This window comes from Lissotriton vulgaris, chromosome 10, assembly GCF_964263255.1.
Source record: "Lissotriton vulgaris chromosome 10, aLisVul1.2, whole genome shotgun sequence".
Lineage (NCBI taxonomy): Eukaryota > Metazoa > Chordata > Amphibia > Caudata > Salamandridae > Lissotriton > Lissotriton vulgaris.
The window spans coordinates 167,707,655-167,733,007 of NC_141698.1; the positions used below are offsets into that span (position 1 = coordinate 167,707,655).

The following is a 25,353-nucleotide window of genomic DNA, read 5'->3' on the forward strand; positions in this document are numbered from 1 at the left end:
TTTGACCACAGACTCCAGAATGTACCACAGCATTTATGGGCACAAGGTCCGACTGGTGTAGGTTACATGCACATTACGCCATATCGTGTCACTCTCAAATCAGGAGTAGTACTGCCACGAATCCGACAATACAAGTTGCCACCTGATGCTGCAGTAGCATTACTGAAAATAGTTGACGAACTTATTGCACAAGGAGTGGTAGTAGAAACTGACTCGAATATATGTAACTCACCTGTCATCCCTATCCTAAAACGAACAGACCCTAATGCACCACCAGTCTACAGACTAGTGATTGATCTTCGAGAACTGAACAAATGTATAATACCGCAATACCCAGTGGTCCCAGACATTTCTTCCTTACTGACTGCAATTGATCCCGAAGCGACGTTCTTTACTGTAATAGATCTTAAGAACGCTTTCTTCAGTGTCCCGATACATCCAGAGAGCCAATACCTCTTTGGATTCTGTTTAAATGGACGAAGCTTTAAATTTACGAGGGCTCCTCAAGGATTCACAGAAAGTCCCAGTATTTACAGCCAAGCATTAAGAAGACAACTAGATAGTATTCACATGCCTGCCAACACTGCACTGCTCCAGTACGTTGATGATATCTTGATCACAGCACGTACAGAACCAGACTGCGAACATGCATCACTGACAGTCTTACACTTTCTGGCAGACAAGGGGCACAAAGTGTCCCCTTCAAAGCTACAATTCTGTGCCCAGCAAGTGGTTTACCTTGGACACTTGCTGTCCAAGTGGGGGAGACAGTTGACACAAGACCGTATTCAGTTAATCGCAAATCTTTCACAACCAAAGACACAAAAGGAAGTACGGGCCTTCATAGGCCTCACTTCTTACTGCAGACAATGGATTCCCCAGTATGCATTTCTAGCCAAGCCACTTATACAGCTGACAACACAGGAGGAAGCCTCTTCGACTGTCCTCCCTTGGACACAAGAACATACACTTGCATTTGAAGAACTGAAAAAAGCCCTATGTCAAGCACCAGTTTTAGCGACTCCTTGTTACAGCAAGCCTTTCACGCTTTTTGTCACTGAACGAGATGGTACAGCATTATCTGTCCTTACACAAGATCAAGCAGGAAAACACAAGCCTTGTGCTTATTTTTCTAGTACATTAGATCCAGTGGCCCAGGCTCTGCCTGCGTGCCTGAAATCAGTTGCAGCAACAGCACTAGCTATCAGACAAAGCGACTCTATTGTGTTGGGCCATCCCCTGACAGTACAGGTTCCACATGCAGTTGAAGTTCTCTTGAACCGAACACAGACACAGCACCTGACTATAGCAAGACTGACAGGATATGAACTGACATTATTCCAGCCACACATAGAAATCAGACGATGCAATATATTAAACCCTGCTACACTCTTGCCCTCAAGTACCGTAGAGACTGCACCACATGACTGTGTGGAAGTAATTGATATAGTGACGAAACCAAGACAAGACCTGACAGACATTGCATTGCCCAATCCCGACCTGACACTTTATGTTGATGGTTCATGCATGAGAACAAGTGCAGGAGAGTTAGTGGCCGCATATGCCGTGACCACTGATACGGAAGTCATAGAGACACACAGAATAGACACACTGTCAGCCCAAGCAGCAGAGCTCATCGCTCTGACACAAGCCTGTATACGAGCCAAGAACTTGAAAGTAAACGTTTATACAGATTCACAGTACGCTTTCGGAGTCGTACATGACTTCGGCGTGTTGTGGCAGGAAAGAGGTTTCCTGACCTCTCACGGGGCCAAAATTCAGCATGGCCCCCTCATTCAAGCTCTGTTAGAAGCAATACACTTGCCTTCAGCCATAGCCATTATGAAATGCAAAGCACATACGAAAGTTACAGACACCATTTCCCAGGGTAACGACCTGGCAGATCGAACAGCTAAATTGACAGCTCAGACTCCAACAGACACGACAAAGACAGAAGCACCCTCACTGACGAATAGCATGACAGTCAGGGATCCTTCACAAGACGTACTCGACATACAGACACATGCCACTCCAGACGAAATAAAGAAATGGACTGAACAAGGAGGGGTTCAGACTGACCAGGGTTGGATGACAAAAGGCAAAGCTACATGGTTCCTACCAGACTCCATGGTTCAAGTCATCATAAACACAGCACATAGTCCAGCACACTTAGGAGAAAAGGCAATGTTAGACAGTGTACAGAATATTTGGTTCAACAAGCACCTGCGTGCAGCAGCAAAACAGAAAGTACGCACCTGTATGATCTGTTGCCAGTTCAATCCAGGCAAAGGCATTCCGGTGGAACAAGGTGGATTCCATCCCCCTGACCACCCTTTTGAAGTCCTCCAGATGGATTATATCCAGATGGACAGATGTCAAGGATACAAATATGTTTTAGTAGTCGTATGTGCACTATCTAGATGGACAGAAGCATATCCAGTCCCAGATTACACTGCCGTAACAACTGCCAGGCAGCTGGTTCGAGAGTATTTCCCACGTTATGGGCTGCCTTGTGTCGTGTACTCAGACAACGGTCAGCCATTCTCCTCTGAGTTAATGAAACAAGTATCTCTTTTGTTAGGGTACCAGTGGAAGTTCCATTGTGTACGACATCCCGAGGCAGCTGGACTCGTAGAGAGACACAATCAGACTCTCAAAACTAAGTTAGCGAAAGTCTGTGCAGAAAAAGGCGTGGATTGGATGGTAGCCTTGCCGGTTGCCCTCTTTTACATGCGTATGGTAGCTCATTTCAGAACAGGTCTGTCCCCTTACGAGGTGATTTTCGGTAGACCACCAAATATGTGGGGTACGCCGATGCCCAAGAGAATAACCGATGTTGACAGTAATATGCTGACAGATTACCTGGCTTCCTTGATGTCTGCACTCCAATCTTGTCGTTCACAGGTTGCAGCCGCTTTCCCCGACAACACCCAAGTGAAAGAGCACGCCGTCGTCCCTGGTGATATAGTACTTGTGCGGAACTTCGATCGTTCAAATCCTCTCGAGCCCCGCTGGAAGACGCCAAAGCTGGTACTTCTAACAACAAGGACTGCCGTCAAGGTCGAGGGACGAAAGGGCTGGATCCATGCCCAGCACATAAAAAAACTCCATGGACTACCGAACTCTGTTAAAAAGGACTGCCTCGAAACCAGTGAATCAAAGCCCCCTTTGCTAGAAAAAACTCAGCAACAGGAGTATAGGTCTAAGTTACGGTCTAGTAAGTCAGACAGCATTTAATTGTTTAAGTCCCTCTCGGGTGAATCGGTTAGACAGGTTCCTGACATGAATAAGATCGTAGACCAGAATAGTACTAGACAGAGAGATAGGAGAGAGAATTACTGCAAGTCCCTACGCAGTAGATGTATAGTAACTCTGATTATTATGTTCCTTTTAAGTATAACTGTTATATGTATCAGCTTGATACTACATGTTTTCTTTCCTCCTATTGCTTCACATATACATTCTTCTTTCAATGACACTGCAGAGCATACATTCAGTGATCTGCCACCCCATGAATTGTCATATCGACTAGCACTGCGCAACAATACCTTTATTCGAATGTTGTACCATTCTCATCAGGCCAGCAATGTAACAAATTGCTGGGTATGTGGCCGACTCCCACCTTACCAGAAAACGAAGGGAGTTCTGCCTCTTTTTCCTTTCCCGTTCTCGCACAATGGTTCGTGTGGAGCATGGTTTGCTTTAATGACATCATTAGACGGAAAGTCCATAGTTAACCAGAATGAATGGATATATGGAAACTTGAATAAGGTAATGAATGAAGCATGTTTTCCAGACACAGATGGTTTTCCCCAGAGTAAAGGAACAGATCTAGAGAATGAGGTGTACGAACAAGGAAATGCTTCCCTTAACTTTATGATTTTAAATGTCCAGTCCGAGAAAGTTACAGGTCCACCGTTCATAACAGTTTTACCAGTCAAAGGTGAATTATGCGTCAGAAAGCAAGGATCAGTACATTTAGGACACAGTGATTGTAATGCTGTAATCGAGTTCCATGATAAAGGCAAGTCTACTTTCAAAGCTTCCCGCCATTCCTATTTTATTTGTGGTCAGACAGCCTACATACGTCTGCCTTTAGACTGGGGTGGGACGTGTTATATAGCATTTCTGTTGCCACCAGTCTTTCTAGCCCCATCCCATTATCATCGAGATTCCCGATTAGTACATGTTAGACACAAGAGGGAGACTGATTCCCCAATTGTTGATCAAACTGAGACAGCTCTAGAGCAATATACAGATTTCAATAAGGGATTCTTTTTCTTCATAGGTCCCATTCAGAACAGTAAACTGATATGCAGGTTAACGAGAACCCTTGAAGCAGTAATAAACGAGACTACATCTGCTCTGGCTAACTTAACAGAGGAGCAGTCAGCTATGAGACTTGTTGTTCTTCAGAACCGCCTTGTTCTTGACGTCATCCTGGCAGATAGGGGCGGAGCTTGTAGAGTGATCGGCTCCAGTTGTTGCGTGTTTATTCCTAATAACGCGCCATCCGTGTATGCAGCAATAACAAGACTCCATAAGATAGCTCACGAGATACATCAGAACCCAGGCACATGGACTTGGTCCGGTTGGCTCTGGAGTGTAATATCAGCATGGGGATGGAAAGTATTGTCATTCCTAGGAATAGCACTGCTTGTTATATTCAGTTGCTGCCTCTGTCTACAATGTGGCCCGGCGATTTGCGGTTTGTGTGCCACTGCCTGTATTCCCCATCCACGTATCCAGAAGAGAAAAGAAGAGCAAATGATGCAGTATGACCATATACAAGGTCTTATGCAAATAGATGTGACTTGAAGGGAACGTAGGGGACAAGGAGGGAATGAGGTAAATGAAATGTTATATGGCCAGTATGTCCCCTATCGTGTACCCCAACGTTTAATATATGCACATGACATCCATGCATTTTCCCTCTATGGCCGAAATGATGACGTATCTGCATTTGCATTTGCGTCCAACGTTAACATGTCAGTTACCAGGCCCCCCCTGAAAGTAACGATAATTCTGCTTCTAAGCCTATGTTGCCAATGTCTTTACCTGGTGCACGTTTAAATATCAAGATGCACCCGTTTTGTGGCTCCGTAGGGCCAGGACCCGAATTCAGGCTCCAAGCCTCCTGTTATTCTGAAAGCTACAGTTTAGTTATGTATCCCTGACCTCTCACTTACTTCCTGCTCAGCCGAGAGGTGCCCAACTTGGCCTGCCAAGACAGTATTATGCCTACAGTTATCTGCTCTGCTCCACAGAAACACATTCCTGCCTAATGAAAGGGGTAAACATATTCCGCCTGCAGAAGATAGGGCCTAGCCTTTTTGTCTCCGTTCGAGTGATTTACAGAGCTCACATCCATAGAAAGCCCACAGCCCCCATGCTATGCATGAAGAAATATAGGCCCACGCTAGCATTTAGTGATGAGAAGCCTTTGCTCGAGCGACCTTTAAGTCAGATAATACATCCTCCGAACTCGAGATATCAGATAGTACCAGAAGTACAGGTCGTCCTGACATCAAGGCTTCTCTCCTAGCACGAAAGTCAGCCCCCTCCTGTCTTACCCAGTTACACGTCCATTACACGTCATGACCAGGATACACACACAAGTAGGGTAAAGGTCCCAGTTGCCCCTATAGATGTCCACCCACCTATGACACGCCTGTGATTCATCAAGGGAATGCCTACATGTACGCCCTTTTTACACGCCTATGTGTTCTTATCTCTCTCTCTTTCGCTTGCTCCACCATTTCCATGCAAGTCAATGTATGTTTGAACTATAAATGATGTACTCTGTGAAATAAACGTTAGATGACGACCCTTCCTGAACCTTAGTGGTGATGGAACCCGATTCTCCTATAACTGCAGTTATTGAATTAAAGCCCTTTTGAATCGGACACCACGGACTCTGCCTCTCATTTAATGCATGAACTTTTGATTAGGTATAGAAATTATGACAGGGTAATATTTTATTTACCACAGAGCCCCTGGCTAATATAGCAAACCCAGTATCCGAGCCCTTGTGATGTTGCACAAACCAATTTATACCCAAATGTTTTTTAAAAGGTGTGTTTGTGAGACCTCTATGTGGGTTCCCTGTAAGCAGACAATATTCGCGCCCATGGTTTGTAATCCTATCGCAACATTTTGCCTCTTCTTAATATTGTTTAAGCCACAAATTTTTAAGGATAGCACCCTTAGCACCCCTATCCTATTATCTCAAGTCTCCGAGTGTTTGCTCTGGCTTTTGTATTGCCCCTTTGCCACACCATAACCTGATATTTTCAGCATACCAGTTTACACTACTGAGGTTACTCTTACTTTTACTTGCAATAACAACCTGTCCGACCTTCCACCCTTCCCACCCTACCCGCCTTCTCCCACCCCCACCACCCACCACCCACCACCCCTATTGGAGGTTACCTGGCCAGCACCGGGCCAGGGGTGAGACATCCATCATGCAAGACCCTGTGAGTCCACTGAGACTACCCCACTATGAAGTGACCTTCTTAAAAAACACCAAAAGAACCAACATACAGACACCAATACAGGGCCTAATATCCTGATACTAAGCAATACCAATCCTGAGTGCTAAGTATAAAATTATATACATGAACTCTACATGTGATGTAGATAATATTATATTAAACTTACTGTTTATACATAATAATTAGCATACATTCCTGTAGGTTCATTTTATTTTATATTAAATATGTATAGTTTTATATAGTGATGGTTTAAATCAGCTGAGCAATAACAATTTTTTAACCTGATTGATTGAATCTCCATGATGTAGGCCTATTTTCTACATGTTGTTTATTCATGTTATCATCAATTGGGTAAATATTTCATGGTGGTGATGCCGAATATTATGTTACTGTGCAGAAAGTAATCATCCTAAGCTTGAAGAATGGAAGTGGTATAATCCAATTTTTTGCACTTTTTTTTTTAAAACCTTTATTTAACATTTGCAATCAAATACAGACAAGGGCCTACAACCCCCAGGGCTGGCCGCTAAGCGTTTCAGTACGGTATTACAGTCCAACTACAAACCCGCCTCCATTGGGAGCATAGGAACTCCATCCACAAAGCACATCGGTTGCAAAGGCAGTTCAATTCGGAAACAGATTGGGAGGTTTTCATTTTACAATAATAAGTAGAAGGGATCAGGTGTTGTACAGTGTCTCGGATCATAAAGGTGGGCGAGCAAAAGAACAACGTGTCCAAAAGAAGCTCGCTATAATGTTAGTCTACGGCGTTAAGACATACGGCAACAGGATAAACTAGCACATTATTATTCGTCTACGCCATCATTATTGTCCGCCCCATAGCACCAAACCTCAGAAAAGTTAAGGGACAGATATAGAAACAAGGATGCAAGAAAGCCGAACCCACTACACTAACCCGGAAAAGGAAAAAGAAGAAAAGACAAGGGAAGAGAAGAGAAGAAAGAAAAGAGGCCATAGAACAAAAATAAAAACAGACACCCATCCCCACACCCCCCCACCCTGCACCCCTGCTGATGACTACGGCCACCCCCCTCGCAGCGTGCCTGTCGCCCAGTAACCAGAACCCGAAATATAGAAGAAAGGGAAAGAAAGGAAAAGGCAAATAACCCCACTCGATGTGGGAAATCGGAGGAGGGCATATTTTTACGGACTCCCGGTCTCCTTCCCCCTTCGTAGCCAGCCCCGCCCCGGACTCCGTTAGGTCAATAAAACAATCGCGTTAAACATAATGCCACACTGAGAGACCCAGATAAAGATCTCAACCCTGGCCCCGTCGATCAAATTCACTGAAGTCGTCAATTAAGGAAAGCCAATTCCATAAAATACTGCAAAAGTCTACAGAACAGGAGTACACAGATGAGAAAAGAACGGCCGGTCCCAATATAGACGGCTGGTACCAATGTTGCCCCTCCCTGCCTTCGAAGCCAAGCTTTACCCCATCCGCCATCTTGAAGGACCGACAGGGGAGGGGAATCAACACGGTCCAAAACAGCAAAAGATAAAAAGTAGAAAGTTCCAAAATGGGGACGACATGTAAATGTTCCGAGGTATACACAATCGGGGGTTCCAACGGTTCCATCGGGTGACCAGGCAGAGTACAATCAGGTAGATCCAGTACAATAGGGGCAAACCCTGCTTCCAGTGCCGGGTCAAAATACGTCTCCGAAACATCTATTGAAAAGCGGGCTGGTTGCCGGGTAGCGGGTGTTGAGTCAGGATCCGGTCTCAGGCCTGTGTGTCCATCCGTCGCAGACAACAAACTGCAAGTCTGGACTTCAAAAGTCCCCTTAAGTGCCAAGAGTGCCTCCAGCACCGTTCGCAATGACGGGCCAGTTTGAGCCTGTTCCGCTAGATGACTTTCGTCCTTCAACATGGTGGTCCCCACGGAGAGGCGCTTTCTCCGGGGCAAAATTAGGCGGAGCAGGAGTAAGCCACGAGGGACTGACGGGTAGCGAGCAATAGTACTCAGCGAGGCACCGACCCGGGGGAATCGGCGATGTGAATGCCGAACCCCCGGTCAGGGAGCCCCGCGACACAGCACCGTGCGTCACTCGTCACCTCACCTACTGTAGGGCACCAGGAAGCTGTTGGTAGCAGAACAATCAAAAAGGTCCGAGTGCTTCAGAGACCGGACCCAACCACATTCAGCAGTCCGTTGTTATTCAACTCGGACCCGGCAGAGCCAGCACTCGGGACCCCGGCTTCCCTGCTGGGTTAGGCCTCAATGCGACACTCGACGTAGCTTCGCTCCGCAACGGCGGAGAAACTCCGGGATTGCACCCCTGGAGTGCGGGTTGGATCACACACACGGATCTGGTGCAGGTAATCAGGATAAGCAGCAGGATATTAGGGCGAAGGACGGAGGTCAGCGGAGCCGGGAGACTATGCGGCCATCCTGGTTGGTGTCGTAGCTCCTCCCAATTTTTTGCACTTTTTACTAGGCAAACTGCAGCGGGAAGAATGGATTTCCAGGTGGTAGAACGTATTTTGGGAGGACAGTCATCAATTTGCCAGTTTCTCGGTGCAAGAAGCTTAAGCAAATGTTTTAAAGTCTGGTGGAGGAATGAAGGGTTTTAAATAATTGGAGAATTATTTGGAAAGAAGGTGATACATTAACTAAAGAACAGTCTATTGTCATCAATAGATTTTGGCCTATGATGAAGTTCGGAAGAGGGATCCATAATAGGGAGGTGCTATGTTCTGAAAGATTATCAAGCATTTTTTTGTGAGGGTTAACATGCTCTGGAGTATAGGAGAAAAATGTTTGTTTTAGTTGGATTTAGTTTTAATGAAAACATATTCATCCAATTTATATTGCATACATGTCAATATGCAAATTATATTGAAAATTGATACATTGGAATTCCTTTTTCCAGAAGCATGGAGACCGCTGGTTCAATGTAGAGGTCAAATAGTTATGGGGATCAGATGGAACTTTATAGAATGCCTCACTTTAGAAGCAAGGGGTGAGACCTAAAGACTTCAATTTCTGCAAACTGTCTTCTTGAGGGGGTGAAGGATGCAAACTATTTCAGGAATTGCCCATTCCCATTCTAATGATGAATATATGTTGGGGGTGGTATCATGATCAACTGTGTAGAACACTGCTAGCAGTTGCAATAGCACTAGAAGTCAAATGTGATCATAAATAATGAAATGAATATCATCAAGAATTTGAGGGATTCCTGTTGCAATGTTGCTTGTGGGATGGAAATCTGAATGGAAGGAGATATGTAAATATTTATCTGACATGTGGGGGAGAAGAAACCTTTCAGTGAGAGATTTTTCATATATTACGAGGAGAAGTTCAGAAACTGGTTCTACATTCTAAAAATGTTTGGGGTAAAATTAAACTTTTTAGTAAGTGTGCAGTCAGACCAGATTTAAGAGCATAAAAGAGTGCACCTTCTCCAAGTGATTAATCACTAATTTAGGGAACAGGGGTTAATTCCCTGAGCACACTTTTAAATAAGGTCTGCTGCAAGAGGGTTGTTGAAATAAGATGAAGTATTCTATGATTTTTAGAAGGGATTCAAACTCAACATTATAATTCGATTTTGAGTTATCTTTAAGGTGCTAGAATGTGGACTGGAAATTAGATTGATAATGTTGTTTGCTATCATAGTTTCACTTGGATTTTTTTCATTTTGCTGTGGTGTTGATGCAGTGTTTAATCATTTGGAAAATAACTTTTGGGTGATCATAACCCTCATTAATTTGGTTTTGGAAGAAGCAACCTTTTGTCAAAAGAACACGATCCTTGTGACTTTATGTCACTAGTTTCAACAGTAGATGGGCTTCATGAATTTGATTTCTTCTCCTTTTTTGTCAAATTTTCTTGTTCTCTTCCTGGTGTTGTGTCTCCAGAGGAACTGCTCTGATGTAAAGGATTTCAAACTACAAGCAACTGACCTCAGCGCCAAGTTGAGAGCATGTAACTATCCAGATGGAACAATATCACATGCTGGGACAAGAGCCAGGATCAATGACAGGTAAGCCCTCTTGGAACACACCAGAAAGGAACCAGACATGACACGTTCTATATGTATCACAATGTTCAACAGTGCCACAAACACCATCAGTAAAATAAAAAAAATGCACTGGCACATTCTGAGTGGGTGCACAATGATGCTACCCAAACCCATGTTCGGATGTATGATGTTACAACGCATGCTTTTACCACGCATGCCTTTACAACGCAGTTTTTACAACGCATGCCTTTACAACGCATAGTGCTTTGGGGCGCTGGATAGTGATAGTTTAATTTACTATTCCAACTACAGTCCCCGTGGATAGTAGGGAAGGTGTTGGATAGTACATTAAACCTATTCCCTATCCTAGAGCGCCCCCCAGCGCAATGCGTTGTAATGGTTTGCGTTGTAAAAGTTGCATCCTAAAGACACTGCGTGATAAAAGTTGCGTTGTAAAGGATGTTCCCCCCACATGTTCTCACATAAAAAGAACAGCAACCTGAAGGACATGTTGGTACACACCGGACCACGTAAACCTTGAGACAACACACCCAAACAGGTTTTCTGGCACCCATCAGTGCCCTGACGTGGGACCCTTGCTAACGTTGCCATTGGATTCAAGCTAGCCTGCCTGATGACAGCTGATTAGCCAGAGACCGGTCCAAGGATGATTGTTTCCGTTCCAGGGAAGACATGGCTTGGCAGTTCGGGATGGACTGTTCCCATGAGGCACAGGGTCAGACTGAGTTGCATATGGCCATGTCTGAACTGGGGTGGCGGAGTGAACTAAAGAATGATGATGGATTAAATCCAGATCAGTTGACTGGGGTGAGTGCTTGCAATGTTCAACACTCAGTCCATCATCCCCTTTGGTTTTGCTTTGTTCGGCCTAAGTTGGCAGGTTATGCCCAGACGTAGGTCCCTTGCTCACTTTGCCACTGGTTTCAAGCTAGCCTGGCTGATTAGCCAGAAAATGGTCCCAGGATGCTTGTTTCCGGTCTAGGGAAGACATGGCTAGGCAGTTTGGGATGGACTGTTCCCATGAGGCACAGGGTCAGACTGATTGATGATGGATTAAACCCAGACCAGTTGACCGGGGGTGAGTGCTTGCAATGTTCAACACTCCGTCCATCATCCCCTTTGGTTTTGCTTCACCCATCAGTGGCCACCATCCCTGTGGCTACTGCCGGTTGTGCCACATCACAAGCACCAGTAAAAAGATCACCTTTAATGATGCCACAACTTCGGAACAACAGAAGTTCACTACCTGTGAGTCAAAGAATGTTATATACTTGATCACATGCCCTTGTAATGTCCACTATGTGGGAATGACATCAAGAAAAGTAAGAACACGTATGTGCGAACATCGTAGTAACCTAAGATGCCAACGAGCAACAAGTAAAATGACCTCATGTTCTGGAACAGAAACGCACGCTGAGGGATTTGAGATGGGCTGTGATCAAACTGATTGATAACAAGGCTGACCTTCATGAAAAGGAGCAGAGATGGGTCTATAGACTCAAATCACATGACAATGGATTGAATGAGAATATCCCATGGGGTCAGTTTACCTAAATATAAAACCCATACTTTGGTATGATTGCCATCTGGTAGCACCCTGTAAGACTACTCCAAACACACAAAACCCATACTTTGGTATTATCTGCCTTGATAGCACCCTGCAGGACAGTTTTTTACACCGGGGACAGTAGATGGTAACTAAAGAGGTTAATTCCGGACAATTACATAAAAACCCTATACTCAGGATATATTACCCACAGGTAGTCAGTATCCTTTACACTCATGCAGCCTGATAATGATGACACTATGGTGCATGCGTTTTTCTCTATTCATCCGTGTCCAGAAATGTACTTACCCATTATCCACTGTGGTAAGACCAACGCTAATGGAAACTTTTTTGCTTATTGACTTAGAGTTAACACTTTTATAAATAATCAGGTGAGGACACAAGAGGGTTTCCCTGTGCCTACTATTTTTGCCAATAAGGTTTTAGAGGTCAACACAGTTTCTCAATTCAGGAATACCCTTCTAACATAGTATGGTGGCACCCACTAGCTCTGATTATTTACTTCTAGTCAGTACCTATGTTTAGGAATAACTTAAAACTCACACATCTGTCCAGTGTTTGTAACGTATTTTAATAACGTTTTTTCATGGAGTCACCACTCTTCACTGGAAATTATCCACGTTGTATGATCTTCTCTGTTTGTTTCCCAACCAGAATCTTTGCTTTTCCAACAATAAGTTAGGGCGTTCATTATGTGGAACCACTAGCACCCTAGTAGTATCTTTATCAAAAGATGTAAGTAACCCAACCAAAAGAACATGAACGGCGGTGTGTGGTCTAGACTTTTCTCTGACAATTGAAAGGCATGCTGAATGCTCACGTGTTTAAAAGGTTCCCTCCCCGCAGCTCCAGTAACATCGGAGCCTCAGTGAGTGTGGACAGGTCTAAGTGGGGAACATCCTTTACAACGCGGATGTTACCCCGCAGTGCAGTTACGATGCGTCTTTTACAACGCAAGTCGTTACTACGACTCGCACTGGATGGCGCTGTGGGATAAGGAATGTTTTAATTTTATAGTCCAACACCTTCCCTACTGTTACGGGGACTGGTGTTGGAATATAAAATTAAAAAATTCCGAAATCCGCGCCCTCCAACACAAGTCGTTGTAACGACTTGCTTTGTAAAACCTGCGATGTCAAGTACCGCGATCTAAAAGATCGCGTTGTACTGACGTACATCCGGTCTAAGGTGAGGGAATAGCCTTGACGGAGTAAGTAGGGGTTTCCTGCCCTTCTCAGGACACACACCAATTTATCCTACCTACTCGATCCTTTTTCACGCATTTCTCTATCTTTGACCACACGTGTAGGGTTTGACTATAGGCGTCCCTCCTTTAACTCCTCCATGGACTCATGGGGCCCAATGATTGTCGCATTTTAAGTATGATGTTATCCTTACACACGTCTATGCTGGTGACACTCTATTATATGTTAATTGTTTGTATTGTCTTGTGTGCCTCATTTCCACAGATGTACGCACGCCTTTGACATGGTTTGAAAAATATATTTCATCACCACTATCACGGAATTATCACAACTTAAGAATTACAAAATGGACCTTATGGTTGTGTTATTTTTAATCTCTGCTTTCTCTTTATATACTTGCAGGTCTTTTTGATTTAACACAGACCAATTAGGTGCTGTATGTTTATTTAGAATTTTTATTATTATTATTATTATTATTATTATTATTATTATTGTGTTTATAATAACACCTGGAGTGGGAACATCATTTCTCCTTTCTAGGTACTGATGAAATGCCTTGGGGATAGGCATGAAACTAGTTGACCACTAAGGGAAATAATAGGTATTTATGCCTAGAGTTTTTCCCACGTGCCCCCAGATTTTAGCATACCATTTCAGGGGTAGGAAATACAAAATAGTTTTTGGAAGCATCAATCGGGTATTATTAACCTTTCTTTTTAGACCACGAAGGGAAACAATAGGTATTTATGCTTAGAGTTTTTCCCACGCGTCCCCTGATTTTAGCATACCCTTTCAGGGGTAGGAAATAAAATAGTTTTTGGACCCACCAATCTGGTATTTTTAACCTTTCTTTATACTTTTGCAACAAAAAAACACTCCCTTCAGATTCATCATAAGTGGTTAGGTGTATAAAGATACTCCTGTATTTTACAAGTAAGTGCGCCCGGTATTCGTAGGTCGTAGCACGCCCCTGTCCGTAGAGGGCAGGGACGGACCCACAGATGAAGCATGCCACCAAGGGGAAACCCGGGTGGGTGAGGGTTTTAAGAAAAAGAAAAAATAATTATTTTTAGTCGTATTTCTGCAAGTAAATATAAGTACTTTCCCTTCTTCCTCCTTCCTATAGACGGTACCTCTCTTGATTATTTACATAGTACCAAGGAGGACAGGTCCCTATTTTGCCTACCTCTACTCTCCCCTTCGTGTTTTTGATGTAATCCTTGTCATACGAAGGAGGGAGAGTTTCTTCTTAATTGATTTATGTAATAGCGGGACATCTTTGTTTATAGTTTAGAGCAGGCTGATTGCAGAAGTATGTGAAGTCTTCCACAGAATAAAACTGACTCAGAGATAGTACTATGGATTTCAATTATTTTGAAAGGTGACTAATAGAAATATTCTTTAACTGTCTTCTCATAATGTTTTTTTTATTGAGTTTTCTTATTATGATGTTCTGCCCTACAAGAGTCTTAGTTGTTTGATTAACGGGTTGTGAAGTCATGTAAGGTGTGGGTATGGGATTGAGATGATTTAGGTAAACATGAGAGTTGCACGTGTAAGTGGTGCCAATGCAATGTACACCAAATTGTTTAATCCAAAAAACTTGCACTTGCCACAATGTGTTCATCTATGTGTATAGATTTCACTTATAAAACCAATGCTTCCCTTTTTTCTTTTACCATTTATCAAATATCAATGTATGTAGGATGAGCATTAGTGATATTTTTCCTGCTTTTAGTGGAAATGAAATGGATCGATCACAATTTTTTTAGGGGCAATTCATGTATGTTCAAAGGGTGTGAAGATAAGAGATTATACAGTTTTAAAGATCAATCATGTTGCCCAGGGGCCTTGTATCATAGGAATTACTATATCACCTTAGTTATTTTACGATTATTTATCATTGGGAAACGCAAAACAACAAAAGCTTCAACAAAACATACATACTGGGTATATTTTAGAGCAAATTTCTTCAACAAACCTTTAACATCGCATTATGCGGTATTTCTGCTGTGCTCAGAACGCCTAATTTAGGAAACGCTACCTGCTAGATATGTGTGTGTTTCTCAAGATGTGAGATATGCAGTAACCAATATGCTTTGCTATAGGATAGAGGGCAAAGTTTTCTCCCCAAGTTCACTTTTCACAAATGATAAAAATATATCAAACCTGAATAAGGAAACTTCTGCCCCGCTCTTTGGTAAAGACTACGCACTTGTAACTTTACTACACTTAAGTCACTTAATGAAACGGGCCCACTGACTTTTCTTTGATGCAATTATCATGATCAAAAATACTTGTCACATTATGGTTAGAGAACTCATTCAGCATGAAAGAGAGTACTATTTTACCTTGATAGCCGCGAGTATCCGCATTATTTCCTTTTAGAAATATGTTTTCTGCTTTGTTACTGCTCTTTTCAGTGTCTTGACTTCTATGGAGCTGAAATGTCTTCACCTATATGGAGCAGACACTGCCAACTCGTCCAGCAAGGCAACATTTACTCCATTGACCACACACCCCAACCACACACCACAATATCACAATACATCAGAGGTTGTAGTCCTTGAGTCGGGTGAATGTTATGCTCTACGGAGTTTCAGCCAGATACTTCTTTGAAATAATATTACATTGAGGTTTGTAGCACTGCAAAGATACATATTTTTCAAGACACAATGTCATGGACAATTCATGCATCACCCACATAGTGTTTGTAATTTAGTTATTTCCATAAACCCATATGAAAGTTGAGCAGCGATATTATTTCACTGGAAGACAGTAATGCTTTCTTCAGAGTCAATCATTTGCATAAGATAAACATCTATTGGGGCCAAAGGCACCCACTCTGCTGTGTGAAGTCTGGCATTGGTTTCTACTTTAAATTTTATCTAGGTCAGGCGAAATCCAGAGAACGGAATCGAAAACCATGGGAAGACTGAATTCATGGTTGTGTTGGTCTCCAGAACCCTCACCCATTCAAACTGTGACGTGCACAAAATGCCACAGCAGGGAGGATAGCTGACTTTTGCTGAAGCCTTTGCTCTCACAGATTTTAATGTATGCACTTTCAATTGTGGACACTATGGACAGTAAAGACAATGAATATGCAGACTAAGCCTAACCAAGCAACTTCAGAATGTGGCTTTTACTATGCGTTTACACGTGTAATGACATCACAACCATGATGTTTATGATAAAGATGATATTATTTTCAAAGTTAAGCGCTAAACAAAAATATGTTTTGGCTTCATTCATGTGTGGTCAACTTCGCTGGATTTATGAGGGCACTGGGTGAATTTAAACAAGACAGATATGTATATTGAGAAGAGCACTACACACTGGCAAAACCTTTATATGAACAAAAGCTTAGTTTATTCGGCATCTGCAGCAGAGCTGAATTGTTGCCGTCTGAGAAATAAACAAATTGTACAAGTGACTGAACTAAAATACCGGGTCCAGGCCTGTCAGGTGCTTTTGTGGGGTCTGGTTCCACAACACCATGTGGTGACCCTGACTGGTGCATCATTACCTCGTTCTAAAAGTGAAACAGTGTCACTGAACATGTTTTTACGAAGTGTCAGTATATGTTGCCATGTAGTGGTGACTGGAGTTACCTGCCTGGTCTTCCATATATCACAACAGTAGCCTAGGCTGGCTTTTTGTGACATATAAATCCATTTTGCAGTGGCAGAGTGGAGCCTTGCAAAGAGTGGACCTGGGACAAAAAGCCCCTGCTGCTCTCCCCTCGTGATGTCCATGGACACAATGAACCAATCGTGTTTGTCTTCGATGAGTCTCTGCTTTGCATAAAGATGGCATCCAAGAGTCTGCTGTCTGTCACTATGAAAGGTAGCACTGCAGCTGCTTTTTTAACCTAAGCCAAGACTGATATTTTAGGACCAAAATACAATGAAATATAATAGTGGGTGGAGTTTTATGGTTCAGAAGAGTGCTAATGACCTTATCAATGACTGCGGCACTCAATGTTCCCTCTAATTTTTTTCCTCCGTGTGCGGCAGTGGAGGGTCTCTGTGCGCTGCAACCATGGCTATGTGCACCAGGAACCGAACCTCGCGTGTCTGCGGCGCCAAATGCCACTCGTTTTTGGTGCCCTCCTGCCCTCTGCCCCACTCGCTTTTGGTGCCCTTCTGCCCTCTGCCCCACTCACTTTTGGTGCCCTTCTGCCCTCTGTCCCACTCGCTTTTGGTGCCCTCCTGCCCTCTGTCCCACTCCCTTTTGGTGCCCTCCTGCCCTCTGCCCCACTCACTTTTGGTGCCCTTCTGCCCTCTGCCCCACTCACGTTTGGTGCCCTTCTGCCCTCTGCCCCACTCGCTTTTGGTGCCCTCCTGCCCTCTGCCCCACTCGCTTTTGGTGCCTTTCTGCCCTCTGCCCCACTCGCTTTTGGTGCCCTTCTGCCCTCTGTCCCACTCGCTTTTGGTGCCCTTCTGCCCTCTGCCCCACTCGCTTTTGGTGCCCTCATGCCCTCTGTCCCACTCGCTTTTGGTGCCCTCCTGCCCTCTGTCCCACTCGCTTTTGGTGCCCTCCTGCCCTCTGCCCCACTCGCTTTTGGTGCCCTTCTGCCCTCTGCCCCACTCGTTTTTGGTGCCCTCCTGCCCTCTGTCCCACTCGCTTTTGGTGCCCTCCTGTCCTCTGCCCCACTCGCTTTTGGTGCCCTCCTGCCCTCTGCCCCACTTGCTTTTGGTTAGCGCATTTCAACCGGATAACTCCGGCGACAGACCGGCAGAACATTTAATATTACTACTCAATGGACTCGTGTTCAGTTAGTTGACTTGAACAAACTCTGAAGGATGTCGGGCAGAGTTGGAAGCCCGCGATTCGACCCCCTCCCGAGCTCCCTCCCGTGAAATTGGAAAAAGACAAACAGCGAGATAAACTTCCAGAAAACACTGAGAATCAGCGAACCCACTGTGCCCTAGAGCATTTCAAACGGCTATTAGGAACTGGCCCCTCTATCCGCCTTACCGCCACTGCCCACCTACCTCCCACCCACCTACCCCACCCAGCTTCTCACGCTGGGAAGGGGTTCTGATAACTGCTCTACAGAGGCTTTTCTCCTGCTGTGCGTCAGTGGAAAGAAACTACACACTCCCAAATAAAGATTAAGAGGCCAGTGGCAGCAACACACATAAACACGAGGAAAAGTGGCACTGCCTATGCACACGCAGGAACAGACTCACCAGGCAGGCAGGCTCAGCCTTCCATCTTTACTAGGTCGGCAAACTTGGAGCGATTTATATATCTGTAACAACACCAGTGCTTGGAAGAATGCATTTGATATAGCGCCTTAAGATGCAGATATGTTATACAAAAAGCTATGTTTAAATAGGTTATATTATTATTAATAATAGTAATATTAAATATATTGATAAAAAATGACACAGTTCCCAAACAGACAGTATGGGCTGTCAATCAATTATCGAGGGATTGAATGCTTCCGATAAAGTGTCACTCATAGTTGTTGAAATGTCACTCGAAATTACAATGAAATTATGAAAATGGCACACATAGCAATTTGTGGCGCTTGAGGCTATGAGGGAGGGCGGGGTAGACTCTGGCCATTTGTTTAAGTATTGCTGTTAATCAGAGCCCCTTCACGGGCTCCGATTAACAGTAATACTTAAACAAAAGGCCAGAGTCTTCCCCGCGCTTTCCTAACAAAAGCGTAGGCAGTTTCCAAACACAGCGTGTGTTTGGAAACTGTCTATTCTAATCTCTAAAAGATTACACGTTATGAGTAAAAAAAAAACATAAAGATGTGTTTTTTTATCAAATTACAAACCCTGCACTGCATATGGGAATTATACACCCTTATTAGGTACATAATTAAAAGCACCAATAACTTGTGAGTTCACACCTCCCTACTTCAGATATTGTTATAACCCCATGGAGCAAGCCAGTGACAGGAGGGCACAAGATTACAAACAAGTGGTACAAAAGCCACAAGCCCAGTTTCAGATCACAATTACATCATGCAGTAAAATACACAAGCACTAAAATCAGTGTCAGATCACGAACCGTTGCTACATTTCATCGTACATTCCCTAGAGATGGGCGAGCCAGCAAATTAAGGTTATTATTATAAGTGAGAGTTTTTAAACATGCACTCAGAAACATTCATGCCCTCAACACAGTGGCCCTGTCAATAATGAACTAAGAGGCAAGTCAGTTGTCATGTGTGCCTACCCCCACACACACACGTGGCCTAGATTCTTACAGCGTATTGTAAGCCTAGGATAACACAATTTGTTCAAGCAGCGAAGGTAAGATTTATCTCAGATATTCCAGTTTCACGCTATGCAAACAACCACTCGATGGCTATCTCTTAATGACATCAAAGCTTTCTGCGTTGTCTTAAGTTGCTGGAGGATGACATTGGGGCCTGAGTGACAAGAAGAAACCACATTTTATTTTTGGCATTTTTACACAGAGCAAACCGTGCATAAGAAACTAGGAGCGCCTCACAAGTTAATTTTTTTTCAGCCCCTTGTGGTGCAGTCAGTTAACAAGCTTTCCTAACAAAAGCGTAGGCAGTTTCCAAACACAGCGTGTGTTTGGAAACTGTGTACTCTTTTGTTAGGAAAGCGCGGGGAAGACTCTGGCCTTTTGTTTAAGTATTACTGTTAATCGGAGCCCGTGAAGGGGCTCTGATTAACAGCAATACTTAGACAAAAGGCCAGAGTCTACCCCGCCCTCCCTCATAGCCTCTAGCGCCACAAGCCCTCCCCCACCTCCTTACCTGCACGCCTCACGACCGCTCCGCCGCATTCGCGCCGCTCGCTTCTTTCAAAGCGGCCGGCGGCGCGACTTCCTGACTGTGTGCGCGCTCCACGCTAGGTGGTGCGCGGTGAGGTCAGGAGCGGTGCGCGTGCGTGCCTTAGAGGGAACGTAGGCGGCACCACATTATGGCAAAGAAGGAAACTCCAAAAGTACGTAGTTTTTGTTGTCTAATGTAAGCCCCCGGGTGAGCCGGGCACTGTGTTCGAACAAAAATATTTTGCTGGAGAGTTTTAATCAATTTTATTTTGGCACCTGTGTGTTTTTCCTGAGATTTGTGGTATGCAGTAATCAATAGAGTTTGCTATAGGATATAGGGAAATGTTCTCTCCCTGTTTCTCTACGGACAACAGATAATTAAGCAAACTTGTATTACTATTCTCCTGACCTCTTGTGCTTTCCCATGGCTTTGTGAATCTTCAAACCCAGAGCACAAGCTGAAATTCAGACAAGTGGCAAAGAGTTGCTCCGCACTGGTGATCTATTACACACATATGCAGACACTTGGTAAAATTGTATTTTTTTCCGGTCTGTGTTTTATTGTTTATTATTACATGCGAGAAAGTCATGCAGAGGTTAGTAATAGCATTATGTTCATATATTGGGTTCCATACCTGATTATGGGTTGAAAAGAGACATCCAGGCTTATCAACATGTCCATGGGGTAAGAGCAGTTGAAATTGACTCTGACTTCCTGGTCTCTAATAATTATCCCACTCACGTTAGATGTTAAGAAAACTGTATTTATGTAGGTAGCATACGTGTCATTTTTCTAAGAGAAAGAGATACAGTTAGAAATTCACCGTATAGGAATTAATCAGAAATACAAGCGTACCATAACAGCATATAACAGTTGCTTTTCAGGTAATTCAGGCAGTTCATATTAGGTGTGGTGTGTACCTAGGCAACTCTCTCTGAGATTATTTGGATGCTGAACAGGGCGGTCTCAAAGTGTTCCGGGGCCAGATTCACCCTCCCTCCCGGGTCAGATTGGTAAGGGGGGCATTTGGGCAATGGGCCTATAGCTGAATTCCAGCTGTGAGCCACTTTTCTGGGCAGCGTTGTTGCCAATTTAGGCTGTTTCAGCTTAGTCGAGATGCTGCCAGCGGCCCAGTGGGGGCCTGAGCGGCCTTTGCAGAGGCAGATAGGCCTGTATGACCTCCCTTTTAGCAATGGGGCGGAGCAGTCATTCCCAGTCTCTCGCTGGACTGGCCCCTTAATGTATGCAGAATGAGTAGGGGGCCTGAGCAGAAGCGGCCTCACTTATATTCGGGTGTGTTTCACCACTGTGAACTAATCCATGCACAGAGTCCTGGAAGCATTTGCATTTTTTTAAAGGAATTGTGCCTCTTTTAGAGAACTTACCCCTCTACTTCTTTTAATAATACTTAAAACATTGAAGCAGTGTTTTGCGAAAAGGTGCAACCAGCAGATGTGGCCACTTTTTTTTTAGGGTGCCAGAGCATATTTTTGACCCCAATCTAACCCTGCCTCTCTCTCTCTCGTTTCTGGCACCCGTGCAGCTTCATCCCAGTCCAGTGTAGTCATGAGTGTGACCTAGACCTCCCCCACCCCCGCAACCCCTCCCCAACTATCTCGCACCAATGGCGTCTATTTTTATGGATTCCATGTATAAGAATAGAAACAGCTCCGAGTTGCAACAGCCTTGTATCTCAGAAGACAGTGTGGCTGAATACCCTTGAACTATCATGCAGAATGTAAAACTCCTGAAAATAGCTGTGGGGTAAAGCACAACAGTTCAAGAGACGAACGTAGATGATTGTACAGGGAAACAACAGTTACACCACATACGTTACAATGCATGCTTTTATTCCGCATGCCGTTGCAACGAAAATGTCTTGCTGTAGGGGGTAGAAGGTGTTGGATTTAACCCCTTCTGCAGCAAGTCGGGGTAAAAATATTTGCTGCAACGACATGCGGGTAAAAGCATATATTGTAACGTTATACAAGCGATTGTACAATTACAAACTGCAGATGGCTACCTAACATATTGCTAAACTGATGTCATACAATTCAGTGGAACTCTCATCTTTTGAGGCAATGCTTCTGGTTTTTTGGAATTAGGACAATTTGCGTCAACTAAGGGTCTGAGAATAGATACTGAGCTTCTATGTAACATCGTTTTCTAACTTGGCATTTTTGGCTTCTTTTTAATAATTGTTTCTTTTTTATGCTGAATAGCAATGGCGAATGGCAGGAATATTAGCTTTAAATTATTTATTTGCTCATGGCTGTCTTCTAACCAGTGCTTAATTTGAGCTGGTGGTGCCGGTGGTGCCACTGGCACTCATTTCTGGGGACCTGCACTAATTTTTCCTCATTAGACATTTACAGAGGATAAGAGAGAGAAAATGAAACTCAGAGGAAGGGAGGAGAAAAAGAAAGAGAGAAAAACATCTTGATGGGAGAAAAAAGGAACCAGAGAGATAGAGAGAGAGAGAGATAAAAGAGCAGGAATTGTCTGGTGGTGGATTTAAAAAGGTAAGAGGTTTAATCAAGACTACACACTGGGCGTTCCGACATTTTTTAGCACCAGCCGTGGGCTATTGAGCAGAGCTTTGAGCACCGGCACTCATTCTTTTATAAATTAAGCTTTGGAACAGACATTGTTTTTACATTCTATGATAACAGATGCAGTATGATGATAAAATATTGTTATGAAATGTCTGAAGTTTTATTGTAAACCAGAAAATAACCAAATGCTGATGTTGTAAGATGAAAGGATCCAATACAAGTTGTAGGTTATAAGTCTTCAAGTATTTATTGCAGCACAGAGAATAGAACAAGCACACCACCAGCTGACCAGAGACCAACTGACTAAGCTGGAACATTAACTACATGAGGTCATAGCAAGTAGATTACAGTGGTATTCTGAGAATGAGCAAGAGAAGGGAAACAGTGAAAGGACTGCAGAGGAAGTAAAATAATAACAAGCTATTTACAACACATCTCCCTCCCTTCAGAGTTCAAAAATTAAATGAACATAAAATATAAGGAATCAACAAATATAATCTTTCAAATACAATGGTGGGCGACATAGTCTTGAGTTCTTTACAGAGGAGTGACACTCAAACTCAGCATTGTTAACTTCATTAGAAGAACTAGGAAAGTTCACTAAAAGTTGAGAAGCATCACCACCACCATCCTCCCCCCTACAAGTAACAGAGGAAGATGCAACACAGTCACTTTGAGTTGAAAACATGTAACCACTGTTGCCAGAGAAATGAGAACCAACATCTGAACTACACTGGCCAGAAGACGCTTTTTGACCTTTCTGAAATAAAGCAACTCTTCGAAAATTCCATTTCTCACCATTTTCCAGAACTATATAGTGGGGAAAAACCTTCTTCACAACATAAGAGCCTCTAAACTTGGTCAAACCTTTGGAAAACCTACCTGGTTTAACTTTAACAAGGTCACCAGCACTAAGACCACTCAAAGAAACATCTGTAATACCAAAGCTAGAACTTACGTCATCAAAATTCTTAAGCCAAGACGGAATCAAGTTGGTACCTGGAGACCTACCCCGCATGATTTCAAAAGGGGACTTCGAATCTTGTTTATGAGAAGTAGAGCGATAAGCCCAAACCATTTCCATAACTCTCTCCTCTGAAAAACAACCCAAAGCACACATCATCTGTATGATACCTTTCACCAACCGATTGACCCTCTCGCAAATACCATTACCTTGTGGATTGTATAAGCTTGTGAAACAGTGACTAATACCACAACTGTCCAAAAACAGTTTCATTTTAGAAGAGGTTAGCTGTGTTCCATTATCCGTTATGAGAATTGAAGGAAAACCTTCATCATGAAACACACCTTTAAGAAATCTAACAGTAACATCAGTAGTAATTTCCTTTACAAAGCAAACGGTCAGCCATTTAGAAAAAACGTTGATAACTACAATGGCAAATCTTTGGCTGAGAGGTAGCACATCCATGGGACCAATAAAGTCTAAACAAATGCTATGCCAAGGCTTCGTTGGCGCAAAGATTTTGCCCGTAGGCTGACTAGCCATTAACTTGAGTCTCTTCTCCCCTTCTTTACACCCTTCACAATGTTCAACACAAGATGCAGCATCAGAATCAATAGAAGGCCACCAAAAATCGTTTTTAATCCTACGCTAGGTGAGTGATTGACCTAGATGTCCCTCATGAGCTATTTTAAGTAACCTAGGTCTCAAAGAGCACGGAGGAATAAATCTGTCACCTCTCATCAAAACAATATCACTTGAAACAGACAACTCATCCAAAACTCTTAAGAAAGGCCTCACACTAGGCTCGACAGTGCTCTCACGTCTAGTGCCCTTTTTTACTAAGTCAATAACTTTCAATAAAACAGAGTCCTTTTCCATGCCAGAACTCCACTCAGTTTTGGAAAAAGAACCTTCGCCCAGAAAGACAACATCATGAAGAAAGGCAATATGACTCTCTTCTTGAACATCACACATCAGTCCACCAGAAGCATCATCCGCTACAGGAAGTCTTGATAAACAGTCCGCTTGGACATTCCGCCACCCTTGAACAAAAGATATATCGAACTGAAAGTCTTGCAATCTAGAGGCAAGTCTGGCAAGTCTAGGTGACCCTTTCCCAGTACCACCAGGAGCCATGACATTAACCAAAGGCTTATGATCGGACTTTAATATAAATCTAGTGCCCCACATGTATGCACGAAAATAATAAGTGCCCCAGACAGCCACCAATGCCTCCCGTTCAATAACGGAGTAGTTTTGTTCTGACTTACTCAAAGGTCGAGAAGCAAAGGCTACAGTCTTCTCCTCATTTCCATGCTTCTGCAATAAAACAGCACCTAAGCCAATACTACTAGCGTCTACCATTAGTATAGTAGTTCGCTTGATGTCAAATGGTACTAAAACTTTTGCATTGCATAATTCTTTCTTAATCAGTTCAAAACATTTATTGTGAGAATCATTCCACACAAACTTCACACCTTTTTTTAACACACCTCTCATCACAGCAGTCTTGTCACAAAACCCTTCCACGAACTTAGCCTAGAACTCTATCAGGCCCATGAAAGACCTCAGTTGATCTTTATCCTTTGGACATAGAGCTGATTCAATTGCAGCTAGTAAATTCTTTTTGGGTTTAATACCTTCAGCTGTAATAACATAACCTAAATACTCTATCTCTTGAACCAAGAAAGAGTACTTTTCTTTTCTCAAAGTCAAACCAGCTTCTTTTATCCTAGTTAAAACAGATTTAAGTATACAGTTGTGTTGTTCGATACTG

General features: G+C 43.4%; 1 protein-coding gene across 1 annotated transcript in view; it reads right to left on the reverse strand.

The window, feature by feature from the left end:
- LOC147684909 (uromodulin-like) overlaps nt 1–25,353 on the reverse strand; it is a 449,835-nt gene that overhangs the window by 33,114 nt on the left and 391,368 nt on the right. Inside the window, exon 12 of the mRNA XM_086939737.1 lies at nt 20,692–20,849. Within this exon, the coding sequence (XP_086795863.1) occupies nt 20,692–20,849 (158 nt within the window). The remainder of the gene's footprint in view (nt 1–20,691; nt 20,850–25,353) is intronic.